Source organism: Phyllobates terribilis, unplaced genomic scaffold, assembly GCF_046119375.1.
Source record: "Phyllobates terribilis strain yellow unplaced genomic scaffold, ASM4611937v1 Scaffold_3__8_contigs__length_932513732, whole genome shotgun sequence".
Classification (NCBI taxonomy): domain Eukaryota; kingdom Metazoa; phylum Chordata; class Amphibia; order Anura; family Dendrobatidae; genus Phyllobates; species Phyllobates terribilis.
In genome coordinates, this window is record NW_027362763.1 from 433,046,124 (window position 1) to 433,068,998 (window position 22,875).

At 44.5% G+C, this 22,875-nt stretch overlaps 1 protein-coding gene across 6 annotated transcripts in view; it reads left to right on the plus strand.

Annotated features, from left to right (window-relative positions):
- Positions 1-22,875, plus strand: part of ANKRD6 (ankyrin repeat domain 6) — a 256,760-nt gene that overhangs the window by 206,538 nt on the left and 27,347 nt on the right. For all 6 annotated transcript variants that reach the window (XR_012318432.1, XM_073675704.1, XM_073675705.1 and 3 more), the window contains exons 4-9: positions 2,029-2,127; positions 2,910-3,008; positions 4,176-4,274; positions 5,424-5,522; positions 11,937-12,035; positions 16,471-16,548. Coding sequence is in view for 5 of the 6 variants with exons in the window: in XM_073675704.1 (XP_073531805.1) it covers positions 2,029-2,127; positions 2,910-3,008; positions 4,176-4,274; positions 5,424-5,522; positions 11,937-12,035; positions 16,471-16,548 (573 nt within the window). In the remaining variant the exon portion in view is untranslated. The remainder of the gene's footprint in view (positions 1-2,028; positions 2,128-2,909; positions 3,009-4,175; positions 4,275-5,423; positions 5,523-11,936; positions 12,036-16,470; positions 16,549-22,875) is intronic.

A 22,875-nucleotide genomic window follows, 5' to 3' on the forward strand; every position in this document is an offset into this window, starting at 1 on the left:
CATCGTCATAAGTATTCAGACCCTTTGCTCAGACACTCATATTTAAGTCACATTCTGTCCATTTCCTTGTGATCCTCCTTGAGATGGTTCTACTCCTTCATTGGAGTCCAGCCCAGCTGTGTTTAATTAAACTGATAGGACTTGATTTGGAAAGGCACACAGCTGTCTATATAAGACCTCACAACTCACAGTGCATGTCAGACCAAATGAGAATCATGAGCTCAAAGGAACTGCCCAAGGAGCTCAGAGACAGAATTGTGGCAAGGCATAGATCTGGCCAAGGTTACAAAAGAATTTCTGCATTACTCAAGGTTCGTAAGAGCACAGTGGCCTCCATAATACTTAAATGGAAGAAGTTTGGGACCACCAGAAGTCTTCCTAGACTTGGCCATCCAGCCAAACTGAGCAATCGTGGGAGAAGAACCTTGGTGAGAGAGGTAAAGAAAGAACCCCAAGATCACTGTGGCTGAGCTCCAGAGATACGGTAGGGAGATGGGAGAAAGTTCCACAAAGTCAACTATCACTGCAGCCCTCCACCAGTCGGGCCTTTATGGCAGAGTGGCCCGACGGAAGCCTCTCCTCAGTGCAAGACATATGAAAGCCCACATAGAGTTTGCTCAAAAACACACGAGGGACTCCCAGACTATGAGAAATAAGATTCTCTGGTCTGATGAGACGAAGATAGAACATTTTGGTGATAATTCTAAGCTGTATATGTGGAGAAAACCAGGCACTGCTCATCACCTGCCCAATACAATCCCAACAGTGAAACATGGTGGTGGCAGCATCATGCTATGGGGGTGTTTTTCAGCTGCAGGGACAGGATGACTGGTTGCAATTGAAGGAAACATGAATGCGGCCAAGTACAGAGAGATCCTGGATGAAAACCTCTTCCAGAGTGCTCTGGACCTCAGACTTGGCCGAAGGTTCACCTTCAAACAAGACAATGACCCTAAACACACAGCTAAAATAACAAAGGAGTGGCTTCAGAACAACACTGTGACCATTCTTGACTGGCCCAGCCAGAACCCTGACCTAAACCCAATTGAGCATCTCTGGAGAGACCTGAAAATGGCTGTTCACCAACGTTCACCATCCAACCTGATGGAACTGGAGAGGTTCTGCAAGGAAGAATGGCAGAGGATCCTCAAATCCACTTGTGAAAAACTTGTTGCATCATTCCCAAGAAGACTCTTGTGTGTACTAGCTCAAAAGGGTGCTTCTACTCAATACTGAGCAAAGGGTCTGAATACTTATGACCATGTGATATTTCAGTTTTTTTCTTTTTTAATAAATTTGCAAACATTTTTACCTTTCTATTTTTTTTTTCAGTCAAGATGGGGTGCAGAGTGTCCATTAATGAGAAAAAAAAATGAAAGGGGTCTCAATACTTTCCGTACTCACTGTACATGTAAAAATCTAGAAGCAAACCTGGTATGTTTGTAATTAATTTTAGTCACAGGACATCCAAATCTTCCAATTGGTTTGTACATACTAGCACGATACAGCAAAAAAATAAATGGTAATTAATAAAAGTTTTATCCAAGCGTTCCTTACTCCAAAGAGATGTGTTCTGCTTTGAAATAAATAGGAATATACCTGGCATACCGTGCTCATAAAATGTGCTCCATATTTGTGTCCACTCTCAGTTTCTATCCATCACTTTTACAAATAAATGTTTTTGATGCGATCCCCAATTATTCCACTGGGATTTTTTTTTTATGACAACATTTATATTAATTGTGTGAGACAGAAAGGCAAAGCCTGCTACAGTGTCCTATCCTTAAGACCCCAAAAACCTGATTATCCATCTTTGATTTTTACTACTTCTACTTACTATTTTTTTACTTTTGTTCATACTTCAAATTTATTTGTTAAAAACAGAACCATTAAAAACAGCAGTCTTCAAGTAATATGAACAAGGGATAACGAGCATATTACAGTATTTGTTAATTTTACAATTTTTTTTATACAGTTTTGTTTTTCTCATGTGTATTGAAATATTTGATTAATCTGTGTGTGCCATAGGGCCAGCAGACAGCCTTACACAGGGCAGCCGTGGTGGGAAACAGTGACATTCTTGCGATGCTGATACAAGAAGGCTGCGCCTTGGACAGACAGGATAAGGTATGACCTTAAAATGTTATTATGTGCAGATACTATATTTTAAGCCCCTCAATTTTTTGAGGGGGGGGGGTGTCAGGAAAATCATTGACCACCAGGTCCCCAGTGTGTAGACCTTATAACAATATCCTCAACCCTGCAAACATCTGCCTATCTGTGCTGTCTGCAAAGCAATGTGTGCACTTAAATGGCTAGAACAATTGTATTTTCTATGTTAAAGATGTTGTCCACTACTTGGACAACTCCTTGTCATACCCCACGCTTGGCTTCGATAAAATAAAAAAGCTTATTCCACCTCCTGTGCTGACGCTGTTTCTGCGGTGTTGGCACTCGCTCTTCCCGGGGCTCTCGTGCTGTTGTTGTGACACGTGACCCAGGCGCCCAATGACCGCTGGCGTCACTGTCCCCGCCTCCTGTCAATTGAATATTAAGAGGAAGTGAGAGATCAGCTGCCGCCTGGACTTCCTCTTCATGTTCGATTTGTCCGAAGGCAAAGACAGTGACGCCAGCGCTGATTGGGTGCCGGAGTCTCGCGTCACAACAGCCTCACGGCAGCCGCGGGACCACGAGTGCTGACACCACTGGAACGGCGCTGGCACGGGAGGTGAGTATAAGCTTTTTTCATTTTATCGGGGCCAAACATTTAGTTCAAGAAGGGGTTGTCAAAGTAGTGGACAACTCCTTTATATGCCTTACATAGAAACAGGGCTCAGTTTAACAAAAAAATACATAGAATGGTAGCAATTCATGTCTAAGTAACTTATTTGCTGCCTTGACTTCCACAGGATGGTAACACTGCCCTACATGAAGCTGCTTGGCATGGATTCAGCCATTCCGTCAAGCTGCTTGTTAAAGCCGGAGCTAATGTTCTTGCCAAAAGCAAGGTGAGAATGGTGTTAAACATTAAACATTTTTAACTGGGTTACTTTCTGGTGTGGGTAATGTTGTTTCTCCATTTTTTTTATATCAAGATGTTTCAGTGTTTTTTCTGGAGGAACATGACACATGAAATGCTTGTTATAATCACACCTTCCTGACAAATCTAGTAGTATTTCTTCATATTATATATTATGATGCCTCACATTGATGTAATCCTAGTTGTATTATCCAAGACTGAGGTTATATATGAAGCTATTGGGTACGACTCTTCTAATTGAATGGAATGCCAAACCTAGGTGGGCCTAGGTTTGGATAAAACAATGGACCATAAGTAGACACCTCTATTTGGGGCTAATTTTGAAACCAATCATTTGAGTGTTTTTATAATGGGTTCATTCATAAATTGCCTATTTGATCTCATTTATCACATGTGTAGTGATAAAAACAAAGATTATGTTAAAACTAAACATGCACTTCCCACTGGAAACAAACTTCTCCCCTGTCTTTCCTTGACCTATACACTATGATCTAAAACATTACAAATCTTGAATATCATACCGCTTTTAATGATGAAACAGTTGAGAGATTTAATCTCATCTGGTCTTCTTGGGACACTTTTTGGATACTCTTGAATATCTAAGAACCTTGTCATTCATTTTTTCGTTCCTCTTCATTTCCCAATACCTATTAATCCCAATAATACCGATTATCCTTTCTCCCTCTGTATATTTTAAGTTTTGTATGTCCTCCCTTCACTTCAGACTGTTAGAAATTTAAATATTGTCATAATTTACTGCATATCCATTATGTATCTGGATTAATCTATTTTCATTGTAATCTGTTAGCATATACGTTTTTTTTCAAGTCTATATTTTGTGAAACATGAAAAGCTTTGAATACAAATAAAACAAAAAAAAACTAAACATGTACAAGTTCTGTATACACGATGGGTGAGTCACCAAAATAATTTTTTCTGAAAGGTCCAGGGAAACCCAGTCTGACAATGAGAATAGTTTGTGTCAATTTCCCTATTTTGTTTTCCAAAAGCATTGAATCCAAGGTTTGGGGAACACGAATGTTAAAAGTTTATAATTTGGAAACTTACCTAACACATATTATGGACAATATAAGCTTTTATTTTATTTGGTTTATTTACTTATTCTCTCCATAAGGCAGGTAACACACCTCTCCATTTGGCTTGCCAAAATGGCCATTCCCAGAGCTGTCGTTTCTTACTGCTTGCAGGGTCCCGGGCTGACTTAAAAAATCAAGTAAGTTTAAAAAATATATATTACCTGCATATGCTTTCACTGTAAACCTGAATATATATTGTAGAAGTAGAAGATTCTTATCTGTAGTAAAAACCTGAAGATATAAGCTTGATCAACTCATACAACTTAAAGGGAACCTATCGGCACATTTTTACATATGGAAGTAGTGATATGATTATATAAGCACTTGTCCCCCAGTAAGAATGATACGTTTTTTGTCAGGATCAGATGTGTCAGTCATGAGAAATCAAAAGTAGAAGTCATATGGAAACCAGGCTGGAAGTGCACTGGGGGCGTGTTTATGCTCTTGGTCGGATTCTTTCTAGTGCACTTCCAGCCTGATTTGCATATGGCTTCTTTGCTAGATTTCTCTTGACTGGAACATCGGATCTCTACAGAAAGGAGATAATCCTTATTGGGGGGCAAGCCCCTTTGCAATCATATTATTACTTTAATTTGTAAAAAGTGCTGACAAGTTCTCTTAAAGCAGTAGTTACCCTTTTAACGAATGTTTTTTCTTTTTATTTCACAACTTGTTTGTGCCATTACAGTATCTATCTATCTATCTATCTATCTATCTATCTATCTATCTATCTATCTGTCTATCTGTCTATCTATCTATCTATCTATCTATCTATCTATCTATCTGTCTGTCTGTCTGTCTGTCTGTCTGTCTGTCTATCTATCTATCTATCTATCTATCTATCTATCTGTCTGTCTGTCTATCTGTCTATCTGTCTGTCTATCTATCTATCTATCTATCTATCTATCTATCTATCTGTCTGTCTGTCTATCTGTCTATCTGTCTATCTGTCTGTCTGTCTGTCTATCTATCTATCTATCTATCTATCTATCTATCTATCTGTCTGTCTGTCTGTCTGTCTATCTGTCTATCTGTCTGTCTATCTATCTATCTATCTGTCTGTCTGTCTGTCTGTCTGTCTATCTGTCTATCTGTCTATCTGTCTGTCTGTCTGTCTGTCTGTCTGTCTGTCTATCTCTGTCTGCCTGTCTCTGTCTGTCTATGGTTCGGGCGATGCATTAGCACAGTGCAGACAAGGTTATCTAGCAGCTTGGTAGTCTAATTCAGTGTGGTAACGGGCACGGCGTATTTGGGGGCCAGTCTACTAAACAAGTTGTGATTTGCAGGCAGGAGACACCTGTTTACATGTCGCAGCTCGTTACAATCACCTGTCTGTCATCAGGATACTACTCAGCGCATTCTGTTCTGTCAATGAGAAGAACCAGGTCAGTAGATCTTACTATCAAATCCTAGCTTCACTAACCTGTCTTATTATCAAATTATAACTTTGCTTCTGGCATACTGTTCAACTGAGGGAACTCATAAATTACACAGGTCTGCAAGGGTAAAATTGTTTGAAAAGTAAGAGGTGATTTTTATATACTTTTGATCACTGAACTCATAGGCTTTTTTTTGCACCATACTTTAGCCCCTTTGTGTGACCTTTGGTGGATGATTTTGGTGTCATTAGATTGGTAAGAAATTAATGGACCCTGTGCTACGATTGTCTGCTGTGGGCAGAGAAGAGTTTCTTATCCCAACTTACAAAGAGTGTGGTGGTGTCCATACAAACCAATCATAGCACAGCTTTCATTTTACTTTAGCAGTATAAGAAATGAAAGCTGCACTGTGATTGGCTGTTATGGCCAGTAAAGACAAATATTTTTTAGTCACAGTTCATAAGTGTGGTGATGTCCATAGCAACCAATCAGAGCACAGCTTTTATTTTACATCAGCAGTATAAGAACTGAAAGCTGCACTGTGATTGGTTGATATGGGGAGCGAAGGCAGAGTTTTCACTTCGAAATTCTCTCGACAACTTTTGCTACATATGTGTTTGAATTGAAGTGAAGAAACAACGAAAGAACATTACTTACTTCGTTAGAAAAGTGTATTATGTGTACTTTGATGTAAAACTAGGTGATCAGGACAAGCCGCGGGCCCCACGTGTAGTGTGTACTAGAAGAGCTACAACAGAAGAAAGAGAGCTTTAGTTTTGGCATACCTATGATGTGGAGGGAATCGCAAAATTATAGTGATGACTGCTACTTTTGCATGTGCAACGTGGAGGGGTTCAACCTTAAAAATAAGAAGGAAATTATATACCCGGAACTCCCATCAGCGATTCACCCTGTGCCTCACGGTCCAGGAATGCCTGTCTCTACACCTCCGGAGAAACTTGAAGATATAGTAGTGCTCAAAATGTTACGCTCGCGCCCGGACAGACTGGCATGAGCGTGATTAGTGATCCCACTGGACCATGAACTGAGGAGTGCCTGGAGGGGCGTAACTAAGTATCAACCCAGTCCGACCAAGGTCGCACGGCGGCTCAGTCGACTCCGTGAACCAGGGAGGAACCGAGCAGAGGGACCAGGTGCTACTCCAGGTCAGACCCCGGTCACAGCTGTTGACCCACACCGGGGAATGCAGGAACAGGCTGGTATGACGGCAGGTGGGAACTTAGCAGGCACGGCTGGTATGAAGGCAGGTGGGTACTGGCAGGCACGGCTGGTATGCAGACAGGCGGGTGCTGACAGGCACGGCTGGAATGCAGACAGGCAGATAGTGGCAGGTATGAACGCAGGCTGGATAGGGACCTGTACAGACTAGGACACAGGAACAGAGCCGCAGGTGCGGTGGACTAGCAGAGCAAAACCGCAGGAGCGGTGAACAAGCAGAGCGGAGCAAAACTGCAGGTGTGGTGAACAAGCAGAGCGGAGCAAAACCGCAGGTGCGGTGAACAAGCAGAGCGAAGCAGAACCGCAGGAGCAGTGAACAAGCAGAGCGGAGCAAAACCGCAGGTGCGGTGAACAAGCAGAGCAGAGCAAAACCGCTGGTGAGGTGAACAAGCAGAGCGGAGCAAAACCGCAGGTGCGGTGAACAAGCAGAGCGGAGCAAAACCACAGGTGCGGTGAACAAGCAGAGCGGAGCAAAACCACAGGTGCGGTAAACAAGCGGAGCAGAGCGGAACCGCCGGAGCGATGAACAAGCAGAGCACAACAGAACCACAGGTGCGGTAAACAAGCGGAACAGAGCGGAACCGCCGGAGCGGTGAACAAGCAGAGCAGAAGAGAACCGCAGGTGCGGTAAACAAGCGGAGCAGAGCAGAACCGCCGGAGCGGTGAACAAGCAGAGCAGAACAGAACCGCAGGTGCGGTAAACAAGCGGGAAGAGCGGAACAAGCAGAGCAGAACAGAGCAGAAGGTGAAGGCGGACAGGACAGGGCTCTGTTCACATGGAACAGACTGGAAAATACAGGAAGATGGGTAGAACACAGGAGATAGATACGGAGGTAGGGAAAGGGGACAAGCAGAACCAGATACACGCAAGGTACTTACAATGAAGTAGCGAGTGGACACAAAACTCACAAACAGAAGTACAGAGACGAGTTGGAGTTAGGTGCAGGTTCAGACACTGCAGGAAAAGGGAAGGTATGGCCATAGAGAGAAACAAGTAACGGGCTAGGACACTGTTCAGACAGGAACTGAACCGGGAGCAAAATACAGGAACGAGCCTGGGAACTCAGCCCCCAGGGTGGCTGAAACAGACTAGAAGTCAGAGATACAGGTAGCGACCCTGGGTACTCAGCCCCCAGGGTAGCGGGAACAGACTAAAAGTCAGAGGTACAGGTAGCGGCCCTGGGTACTCAGCCCCCAGGGTGGCAGAACAGACTAGAAGTCAGAGATACAGGTAGCGGCCCTGGGTAATCAGCCCCCAGGGTGGCGGGAACAGACTAAAAGTTAGAGGTACAGGTAGCAGCCCTGGGTACTAAGCCCCCAGGGTGGCAGAACAGACTAGATACAGGACAGGACCTGGCAACTGACAGTTGCAAAAGACAAACTGAGTGAAAGTGTTGCTCAGGCACCTCCTACTGGGTGGAAGGGGTTTAAGTATCCAGTGACTCACAGCAATAGGCTGGGGACGCATTAGGACTGTGCACACAGTAGCTATAAGAAACAAGCAGAAAGCCGCGCCGATGCCCTAAGCAATCAGACAAGAGACATGGACACAGCAGGTACTGGAGCAAAGAGTGCAGCATGGACTGACTGGTAAGATTGCGGTCTTGCATGGTGGGAGGTGGTGCACCATGCAAGCACGCCCCCAGGGATGTTACACAAAATAATAGCAATGTGTTCAAAAACATGAGTTAAGCACAAAATCTTTATACTAGTTTTTATTTCCAGCATTGGGAACATTGCACACTGTTTTCTAATTCAAAACATGAAGAGAAATGTACATAATTTTTAACTACTTTATAGAAAATAACAAAAAATGAACATTGGGCTGTTCTAAAAAATAACAGTGTCTGCAATTGTCTTTACAAACTGACAATATGCACTCTTTTTTTTGAGTATTTAGCATTCCTGTGAATCACTAACCTAATATTTAGTTGTATGCCCAGTTTTTTAGAACTGCACCAGTCAACTGTTATTCCAGCCCAGGATGCTTTGACTACATCCCATAATTTTTTGGCTTTGTTGGCTTTGCCTCAGAAACGACTTTTTTGATGTCACACCACAAGTGTTCTATTGGATTAAGGTCCGGGGATTGGCCTGGCCACTGCATAACTTCAATTTTGTTGGACTGGAACCAAGATTTTGATCGTTTACTGGTGTGTTTAGGGTCGTTGGCCATTTCAATTGGCATATCCACTTCAACGTAAGGCAACATAAGCTCTTCAAGTATTTTAATATATGCAAACTGGTCCATGATCCCAGGTATGCGGTAAATAGGTCCGGCACCATAGTAAGAGAAACATGCCCATATCCTGATGCTTGCACCACCATGCTTCACTGTCTTCACAGTGTACTGTGGTTTGAATGCAGAGTTTCGGGGGTTGTCTGACGAACTGTCTGTAGCCTTTGGACCCAAAAAGAACCATTTTACTTTAATCAGTTTTTCTCCATTTCTCTTTAGGTCAGTTGATGTGTTCTTTGGCAAATTGTATCTGCTTCAGCACGTGTCTTGTTTTTAACAGTGGACTTTGCGGGGACTTCTTGCTAAGAGATTAGCTTCACACTGGCGTCTTCTAACTGTCACAGTACTCACAGGCAACTTGAGATTGTTTTTGATCATCCTGGAGCTGATCATTGGCTGAGCCTTTGCCATTCTGGCTATTCTCCGATCCATTTGAATGGTAGTCTTCCGTTTTCTTCCACGTCTCTCTGGTTTTGCTTTCCATTTTAAAGCATTGGAGATCATTTTAGCTGAACAGCCTATCATTTCCTGCATAAAAAAAAAGGAAATTCAACCTACCATACATAAGCCATGAGGGTCCACTGCTGCACGGAAATCCTTGGTAGCAAATCCAGGGATAAGAAGTAAGTAATTGATGAAAAAAACTCCAGCACCTTCTCCATATCCATTCCATTAAAAAACACCATGTGTAAGGCAAACATATGGTGTTTTTTTAATGGAATCAATAAAATGGATGTTTTAACTTTACATTTCTTGTGGTGGATATGGAGAAGGTGCTGGAGTTTTTTTCATCAATTACTTATCATTTCCCGCACTTGTATAAGTTTTACCTTTTCCAATCAACTTTTTAATCAATGTACACTGTTCTTCTGAACAATGTCTCGAACGACCCATATTTCTCAGGCTTTCAAGGAGAAATGCATGTACAACATGTGCTGGCTTCACCCTTAAATTAGGGCCACCTGATTCACACCTGTTTCGTCACAGAATGATTGACCTCACTAATTGAACTCCACACTGCTATTATTTTGAACACCCCCCCTTCAATTAATTATTCAAATACACAGACTCAAAAACATGCAGCTCATGAATGCTGAGTCTGTTGGTTTTCATAGAATCTATGGCACCAACTGGTGAATTGTTTGACGTGGTAATATAATTATACCAAAAACAGTGATTAATCTCGTTAGTCATATTCGACTGCTTTTATTTTGAACACTACTGTACACCTGATTCAGAAGATTCAGAACATGAAAAGCATGATTCTGATTAAGACTTTCACGCTTGTCCCAACGAGCTACAGCTTTTTCCACCGCTCGAGTGAAATGATTTATTCAGGTACCTGGACCTTCTTAAACATTCTGCAGAACTTTTAGATACTAGACTAAAGGAAAAGAACCTGCTAGCTCCTTGTACTTGTTTTTCATGGTACAGAAGCGGAGAAAAGGAATTACTTCCATACTTTTCTCAAGACGGTGCTCTACTGTATTGCAGTGATGTTCCTGGGCTGATGGAAAAATTTAACATTTGAGTACAATGTAAGTGAGTGGAAACTCTTTATTGATTCATCAAAAAAAATCTGAAAGCTGTGTTACTGCACAAAGGCAGCAAGTATGTTTAGTGCCTGTAGGGCATTCTGTGCACTTGACGGAAAGCTATGAGAATTTAAACGTTATTTTCAAGAAACTTAGCTACGAAGATCAAGGATGGTCAGTATGTGGTGTTCTGAAAGTTCTCTCTTTGCTCCTTGGGCAGAAAGGAGGATACACAAAATACCCATGCTTCTTGTGTGAATGGGACGTCCAGGATAGGACTCATCACTGGAGCCAAAAAAGTTGGCCAACAAGAACATCTTTGCAAGCTGGACTCAAGAACATAGCTGCGAAAATTTTAGTTGATCCCACTAAAGTTCTCCTGCTACCATTCCACATTAAGCTTGGACTGATAGATCAGTTTGTAAAAGCTCTACTGAAAGAAGGATAGACTTTTAATTACCTGTGTACCAAGTTTCAATGACTGTCCGAAGCAAAATTGAAGGAAGAAAGGAACTCATGAAGGACGAGTTGTTCAAAACAAAAATGAAAGCTGTTGAGAGAAGGGCTTGAAATTCTTTTAAAGAAGTCGTGAAGAAATTTCTAGGTAACAACAAAATTACAAAATTTAAGTCCATCGTGGAGAACATGCTGAAATGTTTCAAAGCCTTAGGTTGTCTGATGAATTTGAAGTTTACATTCCCATTTGGACTACTTTCCTTAAAACTTTGGTGCTGTTAGCGATGCACAAGGAAAAAGATTTCATCAGGATATTAAGGAGATGGAACGACGATACCAAGGTAGATAGAATGTGAAGATGATGGGGGACTACTGCTGGATGCTTCACAGACAAGATCCGCAGGCCTTCTATAAGAGAAAAGGTATCAAGAGAAGCTTTGAAGAGAAAAGAAAAAGGCTCAATAATTAATTTCCAATAAAATTGCAGAATGAACGTTCATTACATTTTTATATATATTATTGTATACATTTTTGGCTACAATAAAGATTTTTCTTGTTCACCTCGCTTGTATGTAATTTGACGCGTGTTTTGTGCAAAATCCATATGTGATGGTTAAAAATAGAAGTGTTTTTTTAAATCAGGGCATAAGAAAACATAAGAATCAGTCATTGGAGTTGAAAAAATGTTCATAAACCCAAATTTTGCATACCTGTGTTATTAGCAGTGAGTGGTTTATTCTTCATTTTAATTAAATTACTGCTTGCTCGATGATGATTTCTATTATAATGCATGACATGATTGCTGGTGGGTATACAGACTACCGGCACTTCCAGCAGGCTAGTCAGGTGAGGACTATGCTGCCAGGTCCCTGAAGCTGGTAGCAGACCAGATATGGGAATCAGTCTTATGAAATAAGTAAACTTATTTGGTTTTATTTGTGAATTGTACAGGCTGGTGATACCCCGCTCCATGTTGCTGCTGCTCTCAATCATAGGAAGGTTATTAAAGTGCTTCTAGAAGCAGGAGCCGATGCTGCCCTCCTTAATAACGTAAGTGTGTCTCACTACTACTCATTAGTGATTATGTGGTTATTAGGTTGATTGAGCTGTAACATAGGCAAATTATTAGACAGATAATATGGTTACCTGTTAACCCTTTATGAATTTGTTAATGGGTCAGTGAAGTCAAATATCTATTTTGTTAATATAATTTAGATGTTTTGAGTATCTGGGCTTCTTTAGATGACACTACCAGATATGCATGCTTCTGTGCCACTACTTATTTTTACATGTGATGAAGATAAGAAATTCTGTTTACAGTACTACCAATAAAGTAGCACTTTAAAGATACCTTATACACATTAAAGTTGGAGGAGAGAAGGATTTGGCCTGCTTAATCTCAACTGTTGAGCCTTTTGTTCTCCGGGAGATAACTCAAAGCCAGAAGAGAGCTCTCTCATAGAGAACCCAGGAGTAGTGTTGAGCGAGTACGTTCTATTAACCCTTTCACCGAGTATGCTCGGGCCGAGCTCCGAGTATTTACAGCTGCTCGGTGATAAGATTAAATCGCTCCTGTGTGCATGATTTGCAACTGTTTGACAGCTTTATTACATGTGAGGAATGTCTATTTCTTACACATTCCTCACATGTAATAAAGCTGTCAAACAATTGCAAATCATGCACACGGGAGCGATTTAACCTAATCACCGAGCAGCTGTAAATACTCGGAGCTCGGCCCGAGCATACTGGGACAGAACATACTTTCTCAACCCTACCCAGGAGCACTCCAAGGAGCTAAGCATTCCTGTGTGTGGGGGAGCCAGGAATGATAGCTTGCTCCCCCATACGATCTAATGTGATTCAAGACCTTTAGGCCCAGGGCTAGCAGAACATGTCTGCAGTTATCAATTGTTCAAAAAAAAAAATCAGGGTTTTTGCTTATTTAAGTAGATTTTTTAAGATCTTGTATAGCACCCAGTGAGTAACTAGCCAGTAATTCTTTATAAAACAACCTAAGGGCAAATTTAGACATTCTTAAAACACAGTTCCTGTACAGACCATGATCCATGAACTGGCCAAGGATCTCCTAACCTGAACTAAATTGCCTCATAAAGCATGCCTATGAGGCTGCCAAGTTTGGGTCAGAGGACCCGCGGTCAGTCCGTGTATCACAGTCCGTATTCGAACCATGTTTTATCAACATTTGAGTTTGCCCTAAAGGTGCTGTCACATAGTTTCTTTATATATGAAACTATGCAGGGTGGTCCAAAAGTAGGTGGACAGAAAGTGTAATAAGGTTATGAAGGGGGAGATTTATCAAACACTAAATTGCAGCCGCCTGTCTGGATCATCCTCCAATAAACCATGAATTAGACGTGGACGATAAGCTTTCCACCCAATAGATATCAGGATTGGCATGATAGAAGCTCGTGAAATTCCCAATTCCAAAGAGGCTCTTCTGGTGGACTTTTTTGGACTCTGAACAAATGTTTCAGCAACAAGTTGTTTATTATCTTCTGTACAGACTGTTTTGGGTCGACCAGTTTTTGGAGAATTAAGGATTGAGCCAGTGCCATTGAATTTGTCACAAATGCGGTAAATGGTTTGTCTCTTTGGGGCTTGAGTACCAAATGTTTCAACCCAATTTGCTCTAACGGTTTCTGCATTTTGAGATTTCCAATACTCTGCTAAAATTCATTTTCTTTGATCTGTATTTAAATTATTTGCCATTATGTGTTATCTGAATTATCTGAAAAGAAAACAGATTTGGGGGAGATCTATCTGTGAAAACTAGATCTGTGAAACTGGCTCAGTTGCCCTTAGCAACCAATAAGATTCCACCTTTCATTTTCCAAAGAGTCTGTGAGGAATGAAAAGTGGAATCTGATTGGTTGCTAAGGGCAACTGAGCCAGTTTCACTTTACACCATGTTTGATAAATCTCCCCCTTCATAACTATATTGCACTTTCTGTCCACCTACTTTTGGACCACCCTGTATATTCTTATTTTGGTCTTAGCTACCTTAACTTAATCATGTGATTTTACCTCAACCTCCACAGACAGCACCATATTGCCCATTTTTTTCTGCTTGACACATGAGAAGAAAGAAATAGATTTCTCTGATAAGATATATTACAAAGTTTCCCATTTCCATTTGTACTGTTGATTTATGAAATAAAAAATAGAACAACGGCTACTCTTTAAGCTACATCTGCTGTGTATTATTTTCTAGATATTTAAAGTACATTTAAAATAATAATAAACATTTTTCTCTATAAATGAACTGAAACCATAAATCAATATTTATCGAGCCAATATTGTTAAATTATTATACACAATGGGGCATATTTATCAGTACTATAGAATTGTTACATAATGCCCACTCAGACAAGACCGTCTTAAAATGCACCATATTTATTATACTTGTGTATGCTGTTTGATAAATTTAGTGCATCTTTCGGCTGTTTAGTCTAAATTTATGCCGTATACAGTCTTGGCTGAAAGTGTTAGCACCCTTGAAATTGTTCCAGAAAATGAAGTATTTCTCCCAGAAAATTATTACAATTACACATGTTTTGTTATACATTTTTTAATTATTTTGTATGTATTGGAACAACACAAAAAAACTGAGAAAAAAAGCTAAATTGGACATCGTTTCACACAAAACTCCCAAAATGGTCCTGGTCTGGACAAAATTGTTGGCACCCTTCCAAAATTGTGGGTAAACAACTTTGTTTGAAGCATGTGATGCTTGTTCAAACTCACCTATGGCAAGTAACAGGTGTGGGCAATATGAAAATCACACCTGAAACCAGATTAAAAGGGGAGAAGTTGACTCAATCTTTGCATTTGTGTCTGTGTGTGCCACACTAAGCATGGAGAACAGAAAGAGGAGAACAGACCTGTTTAAGGACTTGAGAACCAAAAGTGTTGAAAAATATCAACAATCTCAAAGTTACAAGTTCATCTCCAGAGATCTTGATGTTCCTGTGTTCATGGTGCGCAACACAATCAAGAAGTTTACAACCCATGGCACTGTAGTTAATCTCCCTGGAGGCGGACGGCAGAGAAAAATTGATGAAAGGTTGCAATGCACAATAGTCTGAATGGTGGATAAGCAGCCCCAATCAAGCTGTTCTGCAGGCTCAGGGTGCATCAATGTCAGCGCGAACTATCCGTCGACATTTGAATGAAATTAAACGCTATGGCAAGAGACCTAGGAGGACCCCACTGCTGACACAGAGACATAAAAATGCTACACTGCAGTTTGCCAAAATGTACGGGAGTAAGCCAAAATCCTTCTGAAAAATCATTTTGTGATACCAAGCTAGAGCTTTTTAGTAAAGCACATCATACTTCTGTTTAACGAAAATGGAATGAGGCCTATTAAGAAAAGAACACAGTACCTACAGTCAAATATGGTGGAGATTCAAAGATGTTTTTTTTTTTTTTTTGCTCCCTCTGGCACTGGGTGTCTTGACTGTGTGCAAGGCATCATGAAATCTGAAGATTACTAAAGAATTTTGGGTCACAATATAGTGTCAGACAGATGGGTTTCGTTCTTGGGTCATCCAGCAGGACAATGACACCAAACATACTTGAAAAAGCACCTAGAAATGGACTACACAAAGCATTTGAGAGTTCTGAAGTGGCCAGAAATGAGTCTGGATCTAAATCCTATTGAACACCTGAGAGAAAATTTCTGTTGGGAGAAGGCACCCTTCAAATATGAGAGACCTGGAGCAGTTTGCAAAAGAAGAGTGGTTAACAATTACAGATGAGAGGTGTAAGAATCTTGTTGATGGTTATAGGAAGCAATTGATTGCAGTTATTTATTCCAAAGGGTGTGGAACCAAATATTAGGCGCTAACAATTTTGTCCGGCCCATTTTTGGGGTTTTGTGTGAAATTATGTCCAATTTGCCTTTTTTTCTGTTTTTTTTATGTGTTGTTCCAATATACACAAAGGAAATAAACATGTGTATAACAAAACATGTGTAATTGCAATAATTTTCTGGGAGAAATACTTAATTTTATGGAACAATTTCAAGGGTGCCAACACCTTCGTCCATGACTGTATTAGTTGGCTTACTTTGTGCCAAAAAATTGGTACCAAAATTAAATGTTAAAAAAATACATATAATAATGATTTTGAGGTTTAAACATTATTATACTAGCTTGCTGAATTGTAGACTATAGTATATTTCTGATCATTTTTGATGTATAATGTATAGGACCTCCAGGCCTCCTTGTAAAATCAGATCATGTCTGTAAAGCGCTGTGGAATTAATGCAGCTATATTAATGAGTAAAATAAATACGGTAAATAAAATGACTGCATTAAATGTTAAAAGTCGTGAGTCATGGTTGCTGGATATATGCCTGTTGTAGTTGTTTGAAGAAGGAAAAACTGTGTTATTTTTACCACTAATCTATTCCCTTTATAATCTGTTACATGAGAAATCACTACGTTATTTTTGTTCTTAGGCAGGCCAGATTGCTTTGGACACTGCACGCCACCACAATAATTCAGATGTGGCTCTTCTGCTCACAAAGGCCCCACAGGTACAGTATTCAAATCCACTGGAATTTCAAGTTATGGGCCGTCCCATCTGCACCGAGTTAGGAAAAAGCTGTAGGTTTACCTGCATTTAACTATATTATTTTACCCAATGAGAAATCCACCGCTGTCTTATCTATATCTTATGATGACCATACACTCTGCAGAGCTGAGCCAATCATGGGTTGTTGGCCTAATATAACATCAAATATAAAATGATGACAAATAGTGAGCTTTTGGGATTGTCCAGTATTAATGGTCTATCATTGACGCGCCCCCTGGGCCATATTCTTTAGGGGGAATATCCGGAGCCGGATCAGATGGGGGTTGTAGTCTTCCGAGTGGCTGTGACCCGGTCCGTGCCCAGGGTGTCAAACTCAGTTGTATGTGGCAGTCCTACAGATGTTACTAAGTTCTTAATGTCGACTACGCCACCCGTTGTGTTGCGGTCACTGTGGCCGCCGCTGCAGCAGGGTCCGCTGAGGCTGGTGGTGTAGGTGCAGCTTTGGTGATATAACCCCCAACGGGTGGGGTATAGCCTCAGGGGGATCAGGTGCAGAGGATGGGGGTTGTGGTGATGCAGTGTAGACGGCAATCAGAGACAGAGTCGGGTTATGCAGTTTAGGATGTTTACTCACTGCTGATGTTCTGGTCACTCCAGCTTCGAGTGACCTCCCGAGCCGTGCTGCGTCCACCAGGTTCTGGATCCAGCCAACCCCCAAATAAGTCCGGAGCGTGACCCTGAGCTCTCCTTCTGTCCTTTCTCTGGCCGTCCCCACTATTGATCCACCCAGGTCCAGCTCCCTCGGGCCTTCTGTTGGGAGACCCTTGGCCTTGGGTTCCCTGACCCTCCTCGTGGTATGCCTTCGTGGTGGATGTGGTGGGTGGCCGTGGCAAACGCTGCCCATGGTCTCCGGTCTCTGGCTGGGGTGTGTTTTTGCCCCCACCAGCTTGGGTTCCGGTACCCTGTGCCGACTCTTCACCCGGGGATTTAATTTGGGGTCTTAGAGTCCTTTCTTCTGTTTCCCCCTCTGGGTCTCTCTTTCTCCTCTCTCACTCTGGGTCTCTCTTCTCCTCAGCTCGCTGACTTTCTCTCTGCAACTGACCCTGTTCTTAGTTGGTGCCCACCTTATATACACCCTCTATGTGTGAGCTCAGGTGACCAGCACCCAATGAGCTCCTATCTTTACCCAGGCTGCTCCCCCTATCTGCCCCTACACTACTTGGGATGTACCACCCCCCTCCCACTCCAGCCAGGAACAGACTCGGTCGTACCTGCACATTTCTAAGTGGGAGTACCGTCGGTCTGCTCCTCGGAAATGGGATGTGTGTAGTGCATGCAGCCTACCGAGCTCAGTTCCACACTCCTTCCTTACCCGGGAGTGGAATATCACACCTCTGGGTTGAGGTGCAATACCCCTGTAGCAGCCGAATCCTCAGGGTGCTACATTCCCCCCTGGTAAACCACAGCACGTCCTCGGGCCGTAAGACAAAAACATCACAAAACATACAAAAATTTTCATAAACATATACATATAAAACATATAAAACTTTATATAAATTAGCAGCATTAAACATTCTCGTCGTCTCTTGTTCCTCCTCCGGTCACTGGGCAACTATTGACCGGGCAAAGTGCGACAGTTCCTTTCTTTAAGATGATTTAACAGTAAAACCAGTAGGGGGCGCTTTAGGACGCGCAACTATATACAAGGATATGGCCGCTCTCAGTCCTCGGCCAGTTAAGGAGGGAAAGGGAATGGCTGCTCACAGTCCTCAGCCTGTGGGATTAAGGGTAAACGGGTGAACAGTTCACTCAGCTGGTCCCAACGGGGACTATATTAGCAATAACAGTTTCTTGGTACCCCGATCGGGTAACTATTTACAGCACCTGCTCCGCTGTACTCAACAACGTCTTCCTCCTGCTCCTTCTTTGGGGATCTCAGCTTCAGACCCGTCCGGATCCTCTTGCTCTTCCTCCTCACATCGCAGCTCCTCCTCTGTCAGGCGATGCACATGGAGGGCGTAAGGTCCTTTGGCACACTTGTGCCGGGTAAAGGTGACCTCGTCCCCGATATAAAGGTCACGACCTCTGTGCCCCTCCGGCAGATGGGACTCCACATCTCTGCGCGTGACAAAGACGTCGCCGGGGGTGTTGTGGTCTCTGATGAAGCCCCACCCATGCTGCATGTTGAACTTAATTACAGTCCCGGTGGTGCGGGGACTGTGCGCTGCACGGGGGTCCCTCCTGGTTCGGCTCTTCTGCTCGGCGCTCCTTATTTGGGCCTGTTGTTCCCGGACCCGCCTCTCTCTCCGCTCCCTCGCAAACTCCTCGAGCTGCTGTCGGCAGCACTCAGCACGCTCCGCTGCAGCTGCCCTGGTTTCTTGAGTGAACCCCATTAGGTCTTCTCCGGTGGGGTCCCACTCAAATTGGGTCTCTTCAAGCGGGGGCGAGATCCTTATCACGGGCTTCGGAGCCGGAATCAGGGGTGCACACATGGCCCCAACTCTCCTCTGGTGCTCCAGTTCATAATATTTCTGGGGCCAGATGAAAGGCTGCCCGTCCGGCCACGTGTGCTGGGCAAACAAGTCCTCTCCCAGACGCGGCACCCTTGGTTTTACGGGTGCGGGCGCGGTGGTGGTGGCGCCCGGGTTGCCCAGGCCTTGCGGCCAGGCCTGGGGCACCTGGAAGGTGAAGGGCACCGTTAGGACGGCGGCGCCCTGGGCTACCTGGCCTTGCGGCCAGGCCGGAGGCTCCGCGGAGGTAGGGGGCGCTGTTGGTGATGCGACGCCCGGGAATTCTAGGCCCTGCGACCAGGCTGGTGTTACTTCCTGTTTTGCCACGCTCGGGGTCGGTGCGCATGGCGTCACAGGGGTCGCGGCGGCGGCTTCCGGTTGGGGCCTAATCTGCGTCGGTGACATGGCGTTTTCGGGCACAGCAGGGGGACTTTCGGGCTCTGCGACGGGGAGCTGGGGCAGGTAAGCGGTGTCCCGGTTTGGGGTATAGACGTCCCCTTTACCTGCCTCCATGCGTTCGGCTCCCTTCTCGGCGCCGTCTCCGGCCTTGGGTCCTCCCGCGCCATCTTCAGAGGCGGTCTGTCTCCTCATCTTGGCTGGCGTGCTCCGGGTCTTGGTTTGCTGGGCCATCTCTCGGCTCCACTCCGCCAATGTCTCTCGCTGTACCCGGGCCATCCTCCGTGCGAGGCCCTCCAGGGCAGTCTGTGCACACTCCCGGTCTCGGGGAAGCTGTGCAAGGACCTCCACTAGGCCTAGTGGGGTCGTGGTTTCCAGCAGGCTCCTGACCAACGGGTCGGTGCTGCTCTGCTCTTCTTCCAGCAGGCTCCTGGCCAGCGGGCCGGTGCTGCTCTGCTCTCTCGCCATCTCCGGGTGAGCTCCTCCGTTACTCTTCTCCAGGCTTCTTGCCTCCGGGTGCGCTCGCTCCAGACTGCTCCAGGCGGCACCCATCTTCGTTCTTTTCTTTCGTCTCCTCCCACCTCGAGGGCGGTCCCGGGGCCACTTGGTGACTGTCAGCTCCAGGGGCGGTTCTTTCACGCTGACAGACACCTCTACCATCACAGTCTCTGTTGGTGGGGGCGGTTTCCACTTTTGGCGCCATTTTCGGTCCTGGCCCACGATGGGAGGTGGCCTCTCGCCACCCTCTGGCACGCCCATAATGGCGTCCGCTCTGGCAAGGCGGGAAACCTTTGGAAATGGCGGGAATCGCTTCCCAGTGGCGGGAAACTCTGCAGATGGCGGGAAAAAGTTGTTAATGGCGGACAACCGGCGGGAATCGACTGGTGATGGGGTCCGATGGCGGGGACCCTCCGGAACCGGCAGGAGACTTCTTCTTGAGGTAAACTTGCACTTTCCTTCAGGCACGCAGTACCCGGGTGTTGCGGTCACGTAATCCTGCCGACTACGCCAAAGTTGACGCGCCCCCTGGGCCATATTCTTTAGGGGGAATATCCGGAGCCGGATCAGATGGGGGTTGTAGTCTTCCGAGTGGCTGTGACCCGGTCCGTGCCCAGGGTGTCAAACTCAGTTGTATGTGGCAGTCCTACAGATGTTACTAAGTTCTTAATGTCAACTACGCCACCCGTTGTGTTGCGGTCACTGTGGCCGCCGCTGCAGCAGGGTCCGCTGAGGCTGGTGGTGTAGGTGCAGCTTTGGTGATATAACCCCCAACGGGTGGGGTATAGCCTCAGGGGGATCAGGTGCAGAGGATGGGGGTTGTGGTGATGCAGTGTAGACGGCAATCAGAGACAGAGTCGGGTTATGCAGTTTAGGATGTTTACTCACTGCTGATGTTCTGGTCACTCCAGCTTCGAGTGACCTCCCGAGCCGTGCTGCGTCCACCAGGTTCTGGATCCAGCCAACCCCCAAATAAGTCCGGAGCGTGACCCTGAGCTCTCCTTCTGTCCTTTCTCTGGCCGTCCCCACTATTGATCCACCCAGGTCCAGCTCCCTCGGGCCTTCTGTTGGGAGACCCTTGGCCTTGGGTTCCCTGACCCTCCTCGTGGTATGCCTTCGTGGTGGATGTGGTGGGTGGCCGTGGCAAACGCTGCCCACGGTCTCCGGTCTCCGGTCTCTGGCTGGGGTGTGTTTTTGCCCCCACCAGCTTGGGTTCCGGTACCCTGTGCCGACTCTTCACCCGGGGATTTAATTTGGGGTCTTAGAGTCCTTTCTTCTGTTTCCCCCTCTGGGTCTCTCTTTCTCCTCTCTCACTCTGGGTCTCTCTTCTCCTCAGCTCGCTGACTTTCTCTCTGCAACTGACCCTGTTCTTAGTTGGTGCCCACCTTATATACACCCTCTATGTGTGAGCTCAGGTGACCAGCACCCAATGAGCTCCTATCTTTACCCAGGCTGCTCCCCCTATCTGCCCCTACACTACTTGGGATGTACCACCCCCCTCCCACTCCAGCCAGGAACAGACTCGGTCGTACCTGCACATTTCTAAGTGGGAGTACCGTCGGTCTGCTCCTCGGAAATGGGATGTGTGTAGTGCATGCAGCCTACCGAGCTCAGTTCCACACTCCTTCCTTACCCGGGAGTGGAATATCACACCTCTGGGTTGAGGTGCAATACCCCTGTAGCAGCCGAATCCTCAGGGTACTACATCATAACTTCTAAGTGGTTACCTATTTATATTAAAGGGGTTGTCCACTACTTGGACAACCCCTTCTTGATCTAAATATTTGATCCCGATAAAATAAAAAAGCTTATATGCACCTCCCATGCCAGCGCTGTGCCAGCGGTGTCAGCACCCGCGTTCCCGGGGCTCTCGTGCTGTTGTTGTGACAGCAACACCCAATCAGCGCTGGTGTCACTGTCCCCGCCTTTGGACAAATTGAACATGAAGAGGAAGACCTGGCTACAGCCGATCGGACTTCCTTTTCATGTTCAATTTGACAGGAGGCGGGGACAGTGACGCCAGCGCTAATTGGGTGTTGGGGTCACATGTCACAACAACAGCACGAGAGCCCCGGGGAGAGAGAGTGCCAACACCACGAGAACGATGCCAGCATGGGAGGTGAGTATAAGCTTTTTTATTTTATCAGGGCTAAGCGTGGGATATGACAAGGAGTTGTCCAAGTAGTGGACAACTTCTTTAAAGCTTACGTGGTTATATTATAGCCATCATGATGAAAATTCCTGAAGTCGTTTTGGCAGAACATGTTTGTAGCGTGGTGACAACTAAACTGATATCCAAGTAGAGGAGAAATTATCAGATCTCAGAAGAACCAGAGAGCGGGAATATACAGTAACTGATAATAGAAGAAAGAAGGTCCAGCACCTGGGATAAAATGTTCCAAAGCTTTAGTTTCATCTTTTTAAAAACAATATTGCACATATTTCTGTGTTCTGCTCGAAACGTGTTTGAGGTTTTTTTTTCACATGTTTTGAAACTGTCAATGTGTGCATTATACTTCTAAATATATCTATGAAAGATTTTACTCTAGGTGCTGGGCTTTCTCTTTCTTGCTTTTTGTAGCCGGGGACTGCCCTAACTTGCACTGGGTGATACACAATAGAGTCTTGCCAAAACCTCAAGCGCGGTAAACACATAAAGTACATCTGTCTGGACTAAACTGGCCATGGCCATAACACAGAAAAGGAACCATTGTGTCTGCCAGATTTTACGTAATTTGAACATTTGTGTCACAGCAATAGAAAATCTCAGCTAGTGAAGAATAAAGCGTCATTCCTTTTCTGCCATAATTCTTCTACATGTATGGCCAGCTTCCTGTTAGCAGATCAGTTAAGTAATCCTTGGCAGATTTTGTGCATTCAGTGGATATGGTTTGCCCTTCAATTTGATGGATTACGAGGGCCTT